At 37.9% G+C, this 20,026-nt stretch overlaps 1 protein-coding gene across 1 annotated transcript in view; it reads left to right on the top strand.

Moving 5' to 3' along the window:
• LOC130918369 (ephrin type-B receptor 1-like) overlaps window positions 1-20,026 on the top strand; it is a 157,358-nt gene that overhangs the window by 99,425 nt on the left and 37,907 nt on the right. The window contains exons 10-13 of the mRNA XM_057840045.1: window positions 2,819-2,984; window positions 3,260-3,365; window positions 6,655-6,716; window positions 12,305-12,502. Coding sequence (XP_057696028.1) covers window positions 2,819-2,984; window positions 3,260-3,365; window positions 6,655-6,716; window positions 12,305-12,502 — 532 coding nt within the window. The remainder of the gene's footprint in view (window positions 1-2,818; window positions 2,985-3,259; window positions 3,366-6,654; window positions 6,717-12,304; window positions 12,503-20,026) is intronic.

Below are 20,026 nucleotides of genomic sequence, written 5' to 3'. Positions count from 1 at the left end.
TGATGATCAATCTAAGAATAAAATAATGATATATAGCAGTGATACTTGATTTTCAATGCAGTTACCTTTCAAATTCTTCAATTAATTTCCCTATTTTACATCTTTACAATTCAATCTTCTTTTTGTCCCTAATAAACACTCTCTACCAATAATCGTCGAAGCCTCCTTCATTCTAAACAGCATGAATTTCTGTCTTCTTTTACATGAAATCATCTGTAATCATGTTTCCGTCATTTTTTCCCCATCACCGGATTAAACCTTTCTGGTAATGGAAAGCTATGGTGTGGTTAAATTGGGGTTCAACCAACTTGCCTTGGGGGTTAGAAGATAGTGCCAACAGTTATGTTATCAACAAGACCGAATTAAAACTGAGGGTTTTTAGATAATCATGTGAATTAGGACCCTTTGTAATTATATCTCAAATGAAAGAACTGTGATCGGTGATAAAGCAAAAAGAATGCATATTGATTATATTTTGGGATTAAGGTATGTATCACAAATGGGAAAACCTTTACTCTCAAGGGCCAGATTAGTTTTTTTTAACCATAGAAATAGAGCAGGTTATTTAAAAAAAAAAATCTAGTTAGATTTTGCGCACATTTCATATGACAGACCTTTAAGCTTGTGTAACTTGCAATACACATTAAGCTGTTTTTTCCTGGCCTCCTTGTAGCATAGGGGTTGAGCGCTTGCAGCAAATGTGGTTCTCACATTTCCGTCACGGATTTGAGTCTCTGTCTGTGTTAGGTTAGGGTTATACGTGTTCAGTGTTGGTAATCTTTAAAAAGGTAATTAGTTACAGTTACAAATTACTTCTCGCAAAAAGTAACTTAGTTAGTAACTCAGTTACTAACTCAGTAACTGTCAGTTACCTCATTGTAAGAGTAATTAGTTACTGAGCAAAGTAACACGTTACTTTTCATCTTCTACGCGTTATTAAATTATACATTCTATAACATCATTCACATCGAAGATGTTTATATTAACTTATTGAAGAATAAAAACACCATATACAGTATTTAAGAACATTTGGTATTAATTTGGATCAAATATATTACAGTCTGTTAAGAAAACACAAATGTAAACTGACTATTAACCAGTGCAAAACTTTGAAACTGTATGGTGTACTTACTGCATAATAAGCAGAACACTATTTTAAATATTCCGTGAAGTAACAATATTTATTATAATTCAAGTTTTAGAACGCTACCTTTGAAATTCCCTCGCCTGTCGCCATTATCGCTGTCTTGTTGTGTTTGCCAGAGCATGCAGTGAAGCAAGACATGACCCACCCACTTGGCTAATCATCTCGTTTGCAACAGCATCACAACCCTAATCCCTCCTCCAGGCAATCACCTGATGTGTGACCAAATCAGACAACTTGCGCTTCATTCAACCAAATTGTAGTAACATGCCCGTTCACATCCTTAGTAACGGTAACGGCGTTGCAAAGATGGGAAAAGTAATTCATTAGATTACTCACTACTGAAAAAAATAACGCAGTTAGAAACGCTGTTATAATCTAACGCCATTATTAACAACACTGTATGTGTTACCTGTAAACAGCATGTTACGTTTCCAGATTAACTTCTCGAGGATAACAGTGCATTGGTACATCCCCAAATTAGTGTAAATTAGGGCTGTCAAACGATTAAAATTTTTAATCGAGTTAACCACAGCTTAAAAATTAATTAATCGTAATTAATCGCAATTCAAACCACCTATAAAATATACCATATTTTTATGTAAATTATTGTTGGAATGGAAAGATAAGACACAAGACGGATATATACAATCAACATACTGTACATAAGTACTGTATTTGTTTATTATAACAATAAATCAACAAGATAGCATTAACATTATTAACATTCTGTTAAAATGATCCATGGATAGAAAGACTTGTAGTTCTTATAGAAATTTTATATTAAAACACCTCTTAATGTTTTCGTTATAATAAAATTTGTAAAATTTTCAAACAAAAAATAAGCCAGTAGCTCGCCATTGTTGATGTCAATAATTACACAATGCTCATGGTGCTGAAACCCATAAAATCAGTCGCACCCAAGCGCCAGCAGAGGGCGACAAAACACCAAAAAAACACAAGTAACAAATGGACATGACACTGTGCTGTCATTTTAATCTGTTTGAGCGCGGCATGTGCGTTAAATGCGTCAAATATTTTAACGTGATTAATTTTAAAAAAATAATTACCGCCCGTTAACGCGATAATTTTGACAGACCTAGAGTAAATATATACAAAAATATTATTCTGCCATAGCATAGGTTGTATACCAAAAGTACAGTATGTCAGAAAACTATAGACCGGAAGATGCCCTTATTACAACACTAGCTCTTTCTAGGGGGGAAAAAAGCATGTTTAAAAAAAAAAAAAAAAAAAACATGAAAAAAACAGGTACAAGTCAGTGCTACTCTTTCTGATCTCAGAAAACTGATTTGGATACAGATCTGTTTAAAATACTTAAAATAAAATAACCCAGCTCCCAGAAGGATAAAGCAGAAATTCTGTGTGCAAAGAGGGGGTGTTGTCATTTCAATCCAAGTTATCAGCTGCAGCTGTCTGCTGTGCAGGCAAGCTGGGTTCATGTGTGACTAACAGTTCAGACTACCATTAACCAATTTTTCTCACTGTGTCTCTGTTCTTTGGAGATATGTCCATACCATGACACAACTGAAGCGCAATTCAACAAAGCTCATTATATTAAGGTTATCAGTTTTTGAAAATATGGAAAGTTCGTCTGAGGGTCATTCATTTTTTTGTCTCTGACATGTTTATCCCTTTGCACTGTCCCCACAGTCTCAGCCTCCACTGTCAAACAGTTCAACAGTTGAGAGCGAGACCCCAAGTGTGATTTTGGAAGGGCTGAGGCCGGGCACTGGCTATGTGGTTCAGGTGAGGGCCCGCACTGTGGCTGGCTATGGAGCCTATAGCAAAGAGATGCTATTCCAAACACTCACTGATGGTAAGTGTGTGGGTGTGCAACTGAAGTGATGTGGAGGTGTGTAGAGGAGTGGGAGCTGCTTGCACAATCAAAAGATATGAGAGGTTTAGCTAGAGTAGAAAAATGGTTGCAAATATTATTTCAAAAAATCATCTGACATTAATATGGGCTTCAAAAGCATAATTACCATGTTGTTCACATTAGAATCAGTCAGGCACGCAGAATTACTTGTTTTGTATTATTAAATGGCCTATAGCTCAATTAATAAACAATGTTCGTCTTTTATGATTTTGCAGATGAGTTCAAATCAGAGCTAGGACAACAGCTCTCGCTGATTGCAGGCTCCTTAGTCGGTGGAGTGTGTATTGTCTCTCTGGTAGCCATTGCCATCATTTGTACCAGGTAATACACCTAGAACAAAAGTGCTTTTAGATATATGTCTTCCCCTTATAGTCTGCGCACATGAGAAACAGTCAGTTTTTCTTGGCTTTCCCATGTACTTAACACTCATTCATTTTTTTAGAACAATCTTTAGATTGTTAATGTAAATTAAAGCCACAGGCAACAATGAATGAACCCTCCCTCCCCCGTTGTCATGGTAAATCCTCTAAATGATCGTCCAATTGTGACACCCTCTGCTGTTCACATACCTTGGCATAGGCTAAAACGTCTTACAGCGTATTACCCATTTTTCCATGGTAGCTGCTTTCTAATTAGGGCTGATTTTGTGATTTGGAATCTGTTAAATAGACTAGCATAGTATTCCTGCAAAATGTCCACTTCTAACCAGTGTTGAGAATAACGGCGTTACATAACGGCATTATTTTTTTTTCAGTAATGGGGTAATCTAACTAATTATTTTTTCCACCGTTACAACGCCGTTACCGTTACTGACGGTCAAAAGCGGTACGTTACTTATTTTGAATAAATTGAAGAAACTACCAGCCGTAGCAAGTCTACTCTGCTGTTTATTTGTCATCCAAGACTTGGGGTGCGTTCAGGTTCATGGCAATGAAAATAGTAAACACACATAGCCTACCTTTGCAAGAACAATGGAGTTGCCCTTCGATACGGTCATAATCGTTCGTAGCTTTGTAGCGATTTGTAATTTCGGAATCGCTGATGAGTTTAGTAACATACAGCAAACAATAAATACAGCAGAATGTCCATTTTGCGTAATTGTGGAAGCCCGTCGACATCTTTACTCCATTTGTCTTCAGCTTGCTCGTAAGAGTCAACATTGTTCACATCCTTACGTTTGATCACATATCTGTTCTTCGCCTTAGTAACGAGTTTGTCTCTTTATCGAACTGGCAAGTTAAAGTTTAATGTCCTGCGAGCCAGACCTGCTTCCAATATGGCTGCGTTGTTGTCAAATCTCACGTGATCCCCGATTCTGTGACGTAAACGCTCGAGCCTAATAGCGCACGTACTTCAGAGCTGGTGTTTTCACACACAAACCGGAAGAGCACGTGCGGCAAACACACACACGCAAAACAGATGCAGAGGGATATGATGGCAGAGCATTCAGAGGAAAATTTGTCCTTTATGAGGTGGAGATATACATACTATTTCAAGATGGTCGAAATTAAAGGAAAGAACGTACATGTAAAGTGTAATTTATGTCCCGGGGCAAAGCTTTTGTCGACATCTGTGGTAAGTAGGAGTGGGAACCTCTTGGTAACTCATGATAAGATACGATTTGCGATAAAATGCTCACGATAACGATGATCTGACGATAGTGCGATACAACGATTATCGATACATTGGTCAGGAAATCATTCTAGGATATTCTACAAACAACTAATAAACAGAAAAAACAAGCTTCCGCTGTGATTTGGAATGAGTTTATCACTAGCAGACGTCCAATCCATTTGAACTGGGAGGGTGGCAGCGAATGAAGATTTGTTCATTCCCTGCCATCCCTCCCACTTCAAACGGATTGAATGTGGCTGTCAGTGGCAGCCAATGCCAGTCAATTTTGGGCCATTTAAGGTCATTTACCTGTTGATTTTCAGTTACTTCCTGTTGATTTTGGGTTATTTTATGGGTCTCTTCCTGTTTATTTTGAGTTACAGAACAGGAAGTGATCCGGGAATAACCCAAATGAACAGGCAGTGACTCAAACTCAACAGGAAATGACCTGTAAATGCCCTAAAAATCAGACAAAATGACTGTGAATGCTCTAGTTTCGAATGAACGAATGTTCCCAGTCTAAATGGATTGGGCGTCGAGCACCGTTAATGCAGCCTTAGAGTTAACTGAGATTTTGGTAGCAACTTGTTGGTTCGTTTTTATTTTTAGACATTGACACCTTTTTAAAACGATATCTCGATTCTTGGCAGGAGCATATCGATAACCTTTTGGGATACAAAGTATCGTGATGTATCACCATTTCAATATTTTGTCACACCCCTAGTGGTAAGCAATTCAAATCTGTTTATTTTTGTTCCACTTCAAGTGTAGGATAAATCTGTTGCTGGTGAGGTGCAATAAATATTACAAGGTTCTATAACACAACTCCCTGTCTGTTCTTCTCTATTCAACTGGCTAGAATACTGCTCAGAAAATTTCAAATTCATTGATATACAACAACTTCTTTTTAAAGTAACGAAAATAGCTACTTTCCCTGGTAACTAGTTTACTTTTAAAATAGAGTAATTCAGTTACTATCTCAGTAACTTTTTGAAAGAAGTAGTGAGTAACTATAACTAATTACTTTTTCTAAAGTAACGTGCCCAACACTGCTTCTAACTAAAATGACTGATTTTCAGTTCAACTTTAGGTATGGATTCTAGAATTTCCATAATGTGCCCTGTTGTAAATCCGATGCACAAGTCCATCCACTATTGTGATGAGCGGTGAAACTGCTATCTAGTCAAATTAATGATTTTTTTTAGCACTAAAATATACTGAACAAAAATATAAACACAATACTTTTTTGGCTCCCATTTTTGAAGAGACAACATCAAAGATCTAAAATATTATCCACAAACACAAAATGACCGTTTCTTACACCTGTGCAATAATCATGCTTTCTAATCTGCATCTTGATCCCAGTTTTAGATAGTTTTGTGAACAATATTTGAAGCAAATGGATATTTTGTTCATCTAAAAAAATTAATGGGAGCAATGATAGAGTACATTTTAACAAGGATGCTTACTTTTTCTGAGGGGAACAAAAAGAACTCTTTAGGCATCTTTAGCCACTTCCTTCCCAAACCAATTAAATGGTTAGGAAAAAAAATAATAAAAAGGCAATTTCAAGATGGCCTTTGTGCTTTGTGTATGGACTCCAATTACAGCAAAATTTTCTGTGTTTCCTGGCAATTTTAAGTAGGTTTTGAGATACACTATGTCCAAGGTTGCTGTGGTAAGATGACCTCCCAGGAATATTAAGTGACAAGCGCTCGGCTGTGTGCCAAATACTGCAAGGTGTCTGTGTGAAGATCAGTTACCATAATGCAAATAATATATACTGTACAGTTTGTTTCCTCAGCTGCACCCTCAGTTAAAAGTCGACAAAACACATTGGGGCCTGTCAGCAAATAATGAATTAGATAGACTTTGTACTTTTTTATGTCTCTTTTTGATATTCCAAAATGGGATGTTGCATTAAATTTAAAGTGAATTTTGTCTTTGTATCAATGCATTAATTCATTTTACTTTTGCATTTTTTTTCTTCCTGCAGAAGGAGGCAATTGAAAGAGAGTGTGTATGGTGACAAGCTGCAGCAGTACAATGCAGGGGGAGGTATGATTTCTTGTTCATGTCAATGACACTAAAGGGCAGGCATTTCACCAATGTTTAGGAAATAAAACCAGAAGAAAGTCGTCTATGTAGACATTATAATTCCCACAATGCCGATAAGACTTTGTACAATGTATTGGTGTATGTCTCACAGAGATGAAATGGCATTGGATTTTTATGTCAAAATTATCATGACCAAAACTATAGACCCTACCCACGTGACGTCACAACTCCGCTCTCCTGAATGGTACCGCCCAATTGTCCGTCAAAACATAGTGTTAACCTGTTACGGCTACGTACATTCCTCCTATTTACGGCGTGTTTTTCTGCTCCTTAACATTAATAATCAAAATGGTGAAGGCGTGTGTGGCTGTTGGTTGCACTAACAGAGAAGATGGAAGGAGAGACTTGAAGTTTTACCGTATTCCGAGGGATCCAAAGAGGAGAGCGAAATGGACGGCTGCAATTCGACGTGAAAACTGGGCACCAAAAAATCACCACAGACTATGTAGCAGTCATTTTATATCCGGTAAGATGCATTTAAGATATACTTAGAGGGTTTTGGGCTGACAAATAACCACAATTAAGATCATTGCTAGGCTAATCGCCGACAACATACACGTATGTATGTAGTGAGAGTGCTATCGCTAAACCATATAAACATTAAAAGCCTTAACTCCATTGACAAACGACATGAAATACATTAGACTTGACAGTGGATGTTAGCAATAACAAAAGATTTTGAATTGAAAATTTCGTAACTCACCTTTCCAAGCACAAGATAGATTCCTGCCGAATTTTCGTGGACGAGGACCTGCTTCACCCAACCAGCAACAAAGTATTTATAAGCCTCCAAGCTCTTGAAGTTTTTCAAATTTTCGTGAGAATAGGCTGATTTTGTGTGGACAAGATAATTGTAAATATCAGCGTAGCAGATGTCAGGCAGACAAGGCGAAGACAGTGGGTCGAAAAACATCGATTTGGGCATCAAATATGGATCTGGCGACTGTATAGAACGAAGCTTTTCCACATAACGCCTTTTATGCAACACATCCAGTGAGTTTACGGCATCAGAAAGCACCGGGTCTTCCATGAAATGCATTTTAAATTCCTCGATCAATTGAAACCAATGCTAATACAGAGACAAAATGACGGACAAGTGGGCGGAACCATACAGCGAGCACGTGGTTTTGTGACGTCGGTGGGTAGGGTCTATTGATTAATTTGGTATGAATGTTATAGTTACCGCAGTATTTAGAAAATATATGTATAATATATATAGACATAGACATTTCGAATAATAAATATAATTACTTCTTTTTATGGCTGGGTTGAAACAGAAAACGGTTGCACAGTGTCTGTAAACGGGGGTCTCCAAGGTAAAACGGACAAATAAAAAATAGTTTGGGGGCTTAATGCGCCATGAAACTGCTATTGCAGCGTATAGACATATTGTTCTATCAATAGAATAGAAAATATTCATGGCGCATTAAGCCCCCGAACTAGTTTTAATTTGTTCGTTTTACCCTGGAAACCCCTGTTCACAGACGTCGCGCGACCGCTTTTGTTTCAACCCAGCCATAAAAAAAAAGGTAAGTAATTATATTTATTATTCAAAATATCTGACATTTTAGCTTAGAATCACGACTTAAAAAAATTATTCACTTGCATATTTTAAACTTTAAACAAATTACGTCACAATGAAAAAATGGTGTCTGTAAATAAGTCATGGATATCTACCTCATAACTATCGCTTAATTGTATTTTTTTTGTTGCTGTCGCATTTTCCCCGTTATTTGAAATGATAAATAATCTATCCAAACATATACAAATAAAAAAAACAAAAAAAACAAAAAAAAAACATTTAAAATGGTAAATATTTGAAAAAGAAAATCTCGACCACTCCTTGAAGTCTGCGATTTTTGCATTGCGACCCGTGTTATATTACCGTGTTTCACCCATATAAAACCCCCAAAAAGTCATTCTGTGGCCATTCACAGCTGTGTCTTGACGCACGGTGAGACATGCTATACGGACTTTTTGGATCAAAACAAGGTATGTACGTGATAATAGCTCATTAAAATCTCTTTAATAACGTCTTTAATTATGTTCTCTCACGCTTTCACCTCCAGTTAGGGTTTCGCTGTTGAATTTTTTTTCCCTTTGAAAATGCCCTCCTGTTCAAAATTTTTCTTTCCCCAGAAAATTGAGATTTTAAGCTTTCCAATGATGTATCACACGTGCATATCGGACAATTCTGAAATTTGGCCAAATTGGGTATCTCAGAGCGGAACTTCAAGTCACCTGAGTGTTTTCCGCCATATATGTGTGTATGACTAGAATTTACACACTGAAGATGAAATAAAATGTAAAATGTTTCATTTTAAATACAGAGATGTAAAAATCAGCAACTTTACGTACTTTTCATTAACGGCTCCACAAAATGACTTAATATGACTGAGACTTCAGCTATGTAGTTTATAATGGCTTTTGTATTTTATCTCATGTTAATCACATATAAGTACACTATTGAAAAAACCATACTTATGAGACTTATGCAACTGTCAATGTGAATTTTGGACCACTCCTTGAGCACACTCCTCAAATGCTCAGGTTTTAATGCTGTCTTCATGTCTACATGTTTCATCAGAATTAGGTCAGCGCTCATTGAATGCCACTTCAAAAAGGTCCAATGTTTTTTTTTCTTTGCCATTATTTAAGGTTCTCAGCTGTGTGTTTGGAGTTTCTATCGTGTTTCTTTGGATGGGTACAAACGCTTTTGCTTCTGCCGTTTGCACAAAGAAAAGAACATTGGAGCTCCCAGGAAACAAGAAAGAAGCCTGCATATTTCCTGAGATGCTTTGTTGCAGCAGGGTTTCTTGCATCTGCACAGAGTATAATTAAACCCCCAGATGAGCCAGACATTGTGGTGTGAAATGTGCTAACCAATGTCAAAAAACCTGGGACCCACCGCAGGCTTTGGGTCCTGCAACTGGATAATGACTCAAATCACACTGCTAAGAACAAAAGATTTGGCTATGATCAAGACTCCCGACTCAAATCTTATTGAACATCATGGTTTTAATACTTGTTGACTGTTGCAAATCTTACTGGGACTTCAAGTAATCATGTGATGGCTATTGGTGTTACAGGAAACACATCATGCATTTCTTCAAAACTGATTTGAGGTGCTTTCTTCAAAACACTTCAAGCATCAAGAATGACACTTTTCGGCAACCTATTTCCTGTCATGAAAAAATCAGCCTATTTTAGGGCCTAACTGCCTTATAGAAATAAGATAGCACTCACCCCAACCTAGTGGTTGACCTTTAGATTGACAACCGATGGACTGAATTTCTCAGCCACCTGCTTGTTTCTACTTGCCAAAGCAGAGTCCTGAGTTTTGAATAAATGGAAGTCATCTTAGATTAAATACAATGAAAGCATTACGTTATGTAAAGCATTACTACACCATAAAACATGAAAAACATAAAGAGATCTCCTTGCCTCACTTGATGACAAGTCATCAAGTAAGTATTATCTATGAGAAGCTAATAACGTTATACTGCTAATGTGTCTCTTTATAAGCACTCAATTGCCAAACCAAGCTGCTCATACTGTATTTTTCGGACTAGTAAGTCACAGTTTTTTTTCATAGTTTGGTTGGGGGTGCGACTTATACTCTGGAGCGACTTATGTGTGAAATTATTAACACATTATTATATCATTTCACATGTTATTTCGGTGTTTTGGCGTATGCCATAGTTATCTGAATAACTCTTAATAGCTATGTTACATTAACATACCCGCCATGTTCGCATTTCGTTGTTTATGCATCATGTAACATTATCATACTGTGCACTTATTTAGCATGTTGTTCTCTATTGTATTTTTATTTTAAATTGCCTTTCAAGATGACGTATCTGTTCTATGTGTTGGGTTTTATCAAGTAAATTTCCCCCAGAAATGCGACTTATACTCCGGTGCGACTTATATGTTTTTTTTTCCTCTTCGTTGGGCATTTTATGGCTGGTGCGACATATACCCAGGTGTGACTTAAAGTCCGAAAAATAAGGTAATTGTTTAGGACGACATTAATGTATAGGGATGGCAATTGATACGATTTTTATGATTCCGATTCCATTATCGATATTGCTTAACGATTCGATTCTTTATCGATTCTAATTTGGACGAATGGACTGTATGAGGTTCTGGGTTCAATATGTTTCATGGTTCATTCGCCTCGGGGTGTCGGTTAGAACACAAGGAGCGGAGAGTGGAGTTGGTCTTTGGCACTTTTAATCCAACTATATACAGGCAATGGCACTTGATATGACAATCACTCAATGAGCAGATGAGAGCACGCGTGGAAAGATGTTAATGTATTTGTATTTGTGTGGAAGAAGACTGGAATGTGTGGGTATATGTGTGGTTCTGAAAGGAAAGAAAATTACATCATATTAGTGCTGATGCAATAAACAATGCAAATTTACTGTAAAGCAGTCAATACCACACATATATGACTCGCACATTATGATGAACTTAAAGGTGGAGGGGGCGTGCGCATGCGCGCGCAAACCCAGAGGCCCGTTGCATGCACGTGCGGTCATCTTGGCCATAAAAGTGGCAAAAACCAACACTTTACACTCATATGGATGTACAACATCATCTTAATATGCTAAACTAACACATTCCCTCTTAACACAAATGTGCAACGCGAATATAATGTAAACAACGCTCTCTTCGACGCAGCGAGAACGAGCGGCAGCAACCACCCGACGTAACAGTAAAAACACGAAATGGTCGCGCTGATAATGGCTCTAACTTAGCATAAGAACTTTATGGCATTAAGAGTAAATACTTACATTCGTTCATTGACGCACGCAAATTAATACTTCCTCGCACAGACACAACAGGTGGCCGTCCTTTGCTCGAAATGCGCAACTTACGCCTATTCTTGGCGCGTGACGTACAACAATAACAGGAAGTAACTGACTGGTTGCTATGGGAACGAACGCATACCCATGGAATCTTTCTAACAGGAGTATTAAAATTGCTAATAAAATCGTTCAGGATTATTCTAGATGCATATATGTTATATTTTTCTTATAGAGTATTCGACGAGGAATACGATAGACCCATTAATAGACTTTTTGGGGAAAATCAACATTTCTTTAAGTAGTCTCATGAATAATGACATGGCCTGTGAAAATCAATGCAAATTCACTCAGCAACGACTCTCTCCAGATTATACTTGATTATTAGTCTCTCCTTGAGTTATCATGTAGCAGTGCCTGCTGAATCGAATATGTGCAACATGCGTAAATCATGAAACATAAATCATGCTGGTTGGAATAAATAAAAGAATCATTAGATAAATTACCAAACCATTCCATGGAATCGGAACAAGTGGAACCGGTTCTCTATAAGATTCCCATCTCGATTCCCATCCTTATAAATGTATTATAATTTCTTTTTTTTTTTTTGTGGTTATTTCCACTAGTTTATTTTTCTTTCTTTATCATCAACAGAACAACTTGGCTTTTGCTTATAGTGAACTTTCTAAGTGCTTATCTTTTCTCTTTTATCAGAGGTGACCCTGAGAACTGACATGTTTAGTGGTCCTGCCCCCACGGTGACCTTCCCGACACTCTCTGATGGTCACAGTTCACCAGGAGTCAAGATATACATTGACCCTTTCACCTATGAAGACCCCAATGAGGCTGTCCGAGAGTTTGCCAAGGAAATTGACCCTTCATGTGTCAAGATGGAAGAAGTAATTGGCTCAGGTAAGCATTTAAATATATACAGGTACATACCTGACATCACGTATTAGTCAGTATTTTAGAGATCCACTGTTTATTTTTCCCAACATTTTCAAAAGACACATTGGCAATGCTTGTTGCTCCTGCCATGAGACAGCTTGTCACTTGAAACAGGAAATATGAGTAGACTAAATAAGTGAATTTTATGTGTCAGTGAGCGCGAGGCGGGAATAAGCCAATTATTTTCTGTGCTTTGAAGTTGAGAAAGATTTGTTTTCATTCATGCTGAAACATCCACAGAAATATAATAAGTTGTGTCAATGCCACTATCTCAATACAAAATTGCGTTTGATGTGCAGCACCGAATTGTACTTTTAAATTTTCGCTGTCATAAGCTCAATGTGAAACTTAAACAAACCAAGCTAAGAATCCTCTCATCCTGCTGCATTGAATTATAGAGACAAGCCATATTAATAAACATTACTGTAAAAATGCAAAAATTAGCCTAAGGGATATTTTTCATCTGCGGACCCTGGACAGATGTTACTGTATGTATCTTCCTAAAATGAAAGAGTACAATTGTAATCACAAACATAGCACAATTCAATAAAATATACAGTGGTACCTCCACATACGAAGTTGATTCGTTTCAGGACCTTATTGGTAAATCGAAATGGCCCTAGGTCGAGCAGGATTTTCCCATAAGAATACATTATAATTCCATTAATTCGTTCCACAGCCCGAAAACCTAAACTAAATTCTTAATAAATACTGATGTTACAATTGCAAATATTAATTACAAAGAGCAAAACAAACACATTATGAATAAAAATTGGAATAATAATATTAGTAATAATTATAAAAATAATACCTGTAATAATTAAGGGTGTAACGGTACATGTATTTGTGTTGAACCGTTTCGGTTTGGGGCCCTCGGTTCGGTACGGGGGCGTACCGAACGAGTTTCTGACGAAATGTAAAGTGCTGTCAAATTTAGCGCGTTAACGGGCGGTAATTAATTTTTTTGAATTAATCACGTTAAAATATCTGACGCATTTAACACAAGCGCGGAATGCCCGCTCATGCTTCCCATAATCCCACTGTTACGTCCCACGGACGGCTGCTAAGGGCGTAACATAAAATGAGACACTCACACAAGTTGCAAGTGGACCCAAATTTATTCACACAAGTCGAACTCGCAATGAACAAAATATATAAAATGCGGAAGAAGCTGGCTTCAGCGTAAGCCAAGGCCAAAACATCAAACAAAATGAAACTCCACTTGAACCCCACCCGCTAAGTAAACCCTGATTGTAAAAAAGAAAAAACAATACAGCCACTAACCTGGCTTCTACACTAAACAAAACAGGTTGAACGAAAACAGCAGTTTACCTCTACTGCGGCGGTGCTCTTATTTACAGTGGTGAACAAAAACGATCCAATAACGAATAAACACAAAATACCTCACCGAAAAAGCGGGAGTGTAACAAAATAGCAATCAAATGCACAGGTGAATGAATAGCGAGCAAACAGCTGGCGAGGAGGTACGCGGCACGTATGCTGTCAAATGCGAAGTTGCGAACTCTGAGTGTTGACTGTAAAATGACGAGCGGTCAGATGACTTTTGTTAACGCTGCCTTTATTTGGTTAACAAGACTCAGGCACAATACAACACACACATGGGTATGTAAGTTCAAACAACGGCCTAATAATATTACCCAGAGCCGTATTACCGTGTATCGGATTAGCTGACATAAAGCAAGTGTCGTTATCGCCGCAAATGTAAACAAAGCGCTGCATAATGGATACATGTCAGACAGCGGCTTGTTCGGGTGGCCCGTCAGCGGCGGTAACATCGTCAGCCCGTCCGGCGTCAATCAGAGTACGCCACGTTGGGAGGGGAGGCAGCCAGCTGGCGGACGCGGTGATCAGATGACTGACAGTCTCAAAAAAGATAACAATTAAACGTCCAGGGCCGTCGCACCACTCAGAAGTGCAGTGAGCAGCGTGGGTAACGGTTAAATGTTAACATGGAAGATGGTTGACCATCTGGGTGGGGAATTCAAATTAAAAAGGAATATAGATGGAACAACTCTTCATTTCAGTGTTGCAACTGTTCAATTTTGCACATCAGATATTTATTTTAAAGAAAAAGTCTTAGCTAAGCTTAGCTAAGTTATTTTTATTTTGTTTTTCAAAATATCTACATTTCAGAATATAGTATTTTCTATTTTTGAGCAGAATTCTAGCTTTGTATAGGCTAATGTTCCATTGTTGAAAGCACAAAAGTGTGTAATAAACAACTAGCACATTTGTATTTTGCATTTTGTTTTCATACTTTACCGAAAATGAACCGAACCGTGACCTCAAAACCGAGGTACGTACCGAACCGAGATTTTTGTGTACCGTTACACCCCTAGTAACAATGTAACAAACTGGATTCTAATGTGGCGAGTGTGTTTTTGTGGTGTACCTGAACGCATCGCGTGGCTAACAGCATGAGCCTCACTTTAACTTTGTTTACTTGCTGCGGGGGACACTAGGCACAAGTTGATGGAATAAATGATTAGAAACTTGACGACGCTGGCGAGTTCTTTGGCGATGTTACCACAATAATAATTGCCACCTTAACTTATAAAGACTGGTGAATGGAGGAGGACCACTCAGCAAGACAGTCTACGGTTGTATTGTTGAGCCATATTAAGGATGCGCAGAGCGCACCCCATTTTTCAATCATATCCATTATTATCCATCTTCATGTAAATGGTAAGACTCACCTTTTTCCTTTTTTTCACCACCTGCACTAATATTGTTCGACCCAATGTCGATTTCTCTCACAATAGAATATGCTGTGCGTCCATCTTGCGGAAAACAAAGAGACTGCGATGCTGTCATAGATCGTCGTATTTAGAGCATGTCGTCGGATGTAGAAACAAATGGCGAGTCAAATTATATGTCGGATGTCGAAAAGATCGTGTGTCAAAGAGATCGAATGTCCAGCTACCACTCTATTCACGAACATGACATAATTCAATAAAATACATACAATAATACAATTAAATGTTACATCATCGCATATCTGATGCACGTTACACATAACAAGAAAACTAATCAATTATGAGCCACTTATCAAAGGATGAAGATAACCTGTGCACACAATCCATTCAGTCTGGGGTGCTGGGATCAACCCTACAGTTGTGTTCAAAATTATTCAACCTCCACAGTAGATAAGCGTGTTTGCAAGTTTTGCATTTATTTTTCATCTTGTTTATAATCACATTAAATAATGACATATCAAATAGCCAAATACAACTGAAATAACAAAAATATTTTTGGGAATATTCCAATTAATGGCCTTTCTGTGATTGCTTCATTGACAAAATTATTCAACCCCTTAAGTATGTATAACTTTAGTACTTCGAACAACATTCTTTGCAACAATAACATCCTTTAGACGTGAAGCAAGATGTTGTAGATGTTGAGGTATGCTTAGGATCATTGTCCTGTTGGAAGGTCCAACGTCACCCAAGCCTCAGCCTTGTCAATGACTGTGTGACATTTGCTTCCAAGATCTCCTACACGCTGAAGATTCCCTGTACCTGAAGAAGCAAAACAACCCCATAGCATGACTGACCCCCACCCACCGTGCTTCAGAGTAGATAGTGTCCTTTTCTTTATAGGCATTGTTCTTTCTCCTCCACACCTACCGTTGATCCATTGGCCCAAAAAGTTCCAGTTTGGTCACACCACTTCAAAGACCAGTATGCCAAAATCTTTGTGGTTTCTCCACATAATTTTTGGCATACTTCTTATGCTTTGGAGTAAGGACGGGGTCGTGCCTGGGAGTTCTTCCATGGAAGCCATCATCTCGCAGTGTGTGTCTTATTGTCTAGGACGAAAACTGAATACCTCCCTGTTACATGTCCTGTCGTAGTTCCTCAGTTGTCACCCGGGGATTTTTCTCCACCTTTCGTTTCAGGTATCGCACAGCAGTTGCAGACGGTAAACCCTTTTCTACCACGCCCAGATAGCGTTTCCACTGTGACTTTAGCTTTAAACTTGCAGACTATGCTCCCAATTGTGTCTCTTGAAGTTTTTTTTTTGTCCTTTTGCTATCTTTTTATAGCCATATCTTTCCTTATGAAGTGAAATGACCTCCTCCTTGACCTTTTTTGACCATTCCTTGGACTGTACCATGTTATAAAGATGTCATTAACTGCCAAGAAGAGTCATGTGTCACAGTCCTTTTAAATCTGCTTAATTGCTGTTCATTAGGGTTCTACAGATGTTTTCAACTGCTGTTTGACAACACCTGATGGAAACCTTTGTTCTTAAGAGTGGTGGACTTGGGGGGTTGAATAATTTTGTCCATGAGGTAATCACAGAAAGGCCATTAATTGGAATTTTCCTAAAAATATTTTTGTTATTTCAGTTGTATTTGTCTGCTTGACATGTCATTATTTGATGTAATAACAAACCAGATGAAAAATGAATGTCAAACAAAAAACACTTATCTAATAATTTTGAACACAACTGTAAATATGGGCAGGTACACCCTGAATTGGTTGCTAGCCAATCGCAGGGCACAAGGAGACAAACAACCATTAACGCACACACTCATAGCCAGGAAAAAAATGGAGTGTTCATCAACAAGCTTGCTTTGCATGTTTTTTTTTTTTTTTTCCGGATGTAGGAGAAACCCACATTAACTGGAGAAAATCCACACAGGCATGGGGAGAACATGCAAACTTTACACTGGAAGGTCATAGCCCAGGATTGAACCCTTCACCTCAGAACCATGTCGTGGTAACCACTAAGCTAGGGTTGTCTTTTTGATGGTTGTGGGCAAAGTAAATGGAACAGTTTTAAAAACAGGCAGCTTTTTTCATTATGACAAGGGTCGAGTTTTTTTTTTTTTTTTTTTGTGAGAGAAATGTAAAGTGGGTGTGAGAATGACCTTAAAGGTACCACATGGAATTAAATGTGTTAATGTAAAATACTTTTGTACTCCATGCATGATACACCAATGCCCTGATGAGTACAAAGAGCCCTGACATTTTAACTGATACTGACCCCAAAAAACATTTTTCTTCCCTTCAATACAGCATGTTCAGGTCGAACTCACTCTATTGAAGGGAACACAGGGGTCTTACACTGGGTGAACATGAGCCTGTGCGCGTCCACGGTTACGCGCGTCACTGTTTCACCGAGCCTCCGCTTCGTCTCCGCTTAATATAAAACACTGCGCAGGTGAGCTAGCCGGTAACTGTCCACAATTTACCATGGATTCTGCACACATTAAGAAGAGACCGGCTTCCAGCACAGCTCTAACTCCAGTACAACTCCTACAACCATGCGCGCCATGCACGGGTTTAACATGAAGGGTGCAGTTACACTTTAGGCCGGTGGTAGCAGTCGCGAGTAGGGTTGCCACCTTTCAGAAATAAGAAATATGGGACGCCCCCCTCGTGCCCAAAGCTGTACAGGCAGAGAAAAAAAGGGACATCCCAAAAACTCCTAAAATGCATAGAAATGTATCTATTCATTTATATTCCGTGTTAGTTCAATACGGAACGCAACATTTAATTCCCAATTTCGGATTGTTCCTTATTTTAAGGGACAGGTGGCAACCCTAGTCGCGAGTAAAAACATGACAAGCACCGTTAAGTGTGTGAGAGTTGAGCATCTTGCATACTTTTTACTTGAATAATAATAATAAAGAAAAAGAACCCTGACAGGACTAAAAATGTGAACATGTTTTTTGTAAGTGAACATTTGTTTTGCCTCGTATACAGTATTTTAATGCTATTGGGACAAAATTCACTCTATGAAATGCCTTTTTGGGAAAGGAAGCTCAAGAAGCAGATTATAAACCTCAACACAGAGAGGATATACTTTGGTCAACTGGGCTACTCTGGATATAAATCAATAGTTTCAGTTTCTGTTTTTATTTCTCTTGGGGCGAGGTTTCTTTACCTCAGCCACATGTCACTGCAATATAAAACCCTTCGAGAGGGCAAGGAAATATGAGTTTGTTTGATTTGACAATGGATTTTTTTTTAAAAATATACTGGATATACAGCAGTTTAACTTCCTCATAACCTCATTTTCTTAATCCCTCTCGAAAATTCAGGCCCTCAGAAGCATCACCACCGTTTTAACTTTTGGGATATGCTAAAATAGGAAAAGCAAGACAGGGAAAGCTGAACAACTGATAGTGGGTGGGAGATAAAACAAGAGCACACCCTGAGGAGATAAAAATATCCTTTCACGTTCTCTCTTCTTCCTGTTGATAAGAGTATTTCACTTGACCTAATAATCCTCACTCAATCTGTAGCAAACACCTCCGTACTAACACTTGATTTAAGGATAATTTGTTGTTAAAAGATCTTATTAAATACTATACATAGATGTGGCTATTTCCATATGACTTGACTTGTTTAGCAGTTTCACTTCATCTTTCCACTGTCCATACGTTTCTTCTTTTTAATCCAATGTTTCTAGTCAAATATGTCCCCTTTCTCAACCCTGTATCTATTCTTTTTTCCATTTTATTCTCTATACATTTTTCTGCTGAGTTACAGCAGTTACAGTGCTTTTTAATGAGCATTGCGATGGGATGCGGCATTCCCAGTGTGATGGCTTTTCATCCAATTCATATCATTCATTTATTATTTACACACTCACATATATAGCCTTCAGTCTTGGGTAGTGAAGAGCTACGGTTATATTTCTACACACACACACTAAAGAAAAGCATCTGTTTGGTACAAGTTGTGTACAATGAAATGTTTTTTTTTATTCATGCACCGAAGTATTTCCTTATAAACCAAGAAAAAAATGCAAAAAAATAAAAACCACATCACTGAGGTTTTGGGTTGGAATCTCTACTGCTGCCTTTTAGTGTGGAGTTTGCATGTTCTCTCTATGATTTTTTTAAGTGCTCTTGCTTCCTCTCTTGTTTGAAAATGTATGTTTGCTTAACTAACAATTGTGCTATGACTGTATGTGTCTTGTGATTGCTGGTAGCCAATTAGCTTTGTAACCTGCTGGAATACAATGGCAGTGCGTAAAAACATCCATATTTGTATAAAACTTCACCTCTGAGAAGTTAGCCCCCCATCAGACGCAAATTTAGTTAAAAATTATGTCAATCATTTGTGCTATGTCCGTACTAGTTTGTGCTGCAATCGTTTATGAGATATTTACCATTCATTTATAGGTTAATCTGAGGTCAACATAGGTTAATCTGAGGTCAACCAGCCCCCCATTTTTATCAAAAATGGCTTAAAATTGTGTCATTCATTTGTGATTTGTTTGTACGTGTTTTAAGCTGTATTTAAAAAAAAAAAAATTTTAACTTAAACACTTTTGTAGATATTACGCTTTCAATTTGTAGTGATTACATCATGCCTCCCCTCCACTTACTGGACCCGAATTAGTGCCATTCATTTGTGCTTGTTTATGCTGTCAAAATTTTTGTTTGTGCTGCTATCGTATTATAGATATTGAAATATTAATTTCGAGTGAAGATGTAACTCGCAGCTT

This window comes from Corythoichthys intestinalis, chromosome 7 (genome assembly GCF_030265065.1).
Source record: "Corythoichthys intestinalis isolate RoL2023-P3 chromosome 7, ASM3026506v1, whole genome shotgun sequence".
In the NCBI taxonomy this organism is placed as follows: Eukaryota; Metazoa; Chordata; class Actinopteri; order Syngnathiformes; family Syngnathidae; genus Corythoichthys; species Corythoichthys intestinalis.
Note: the sequence above shows the minus strand (reverse complement) of the source record. Positions and strands in the feature narration are given on the sequence as shown.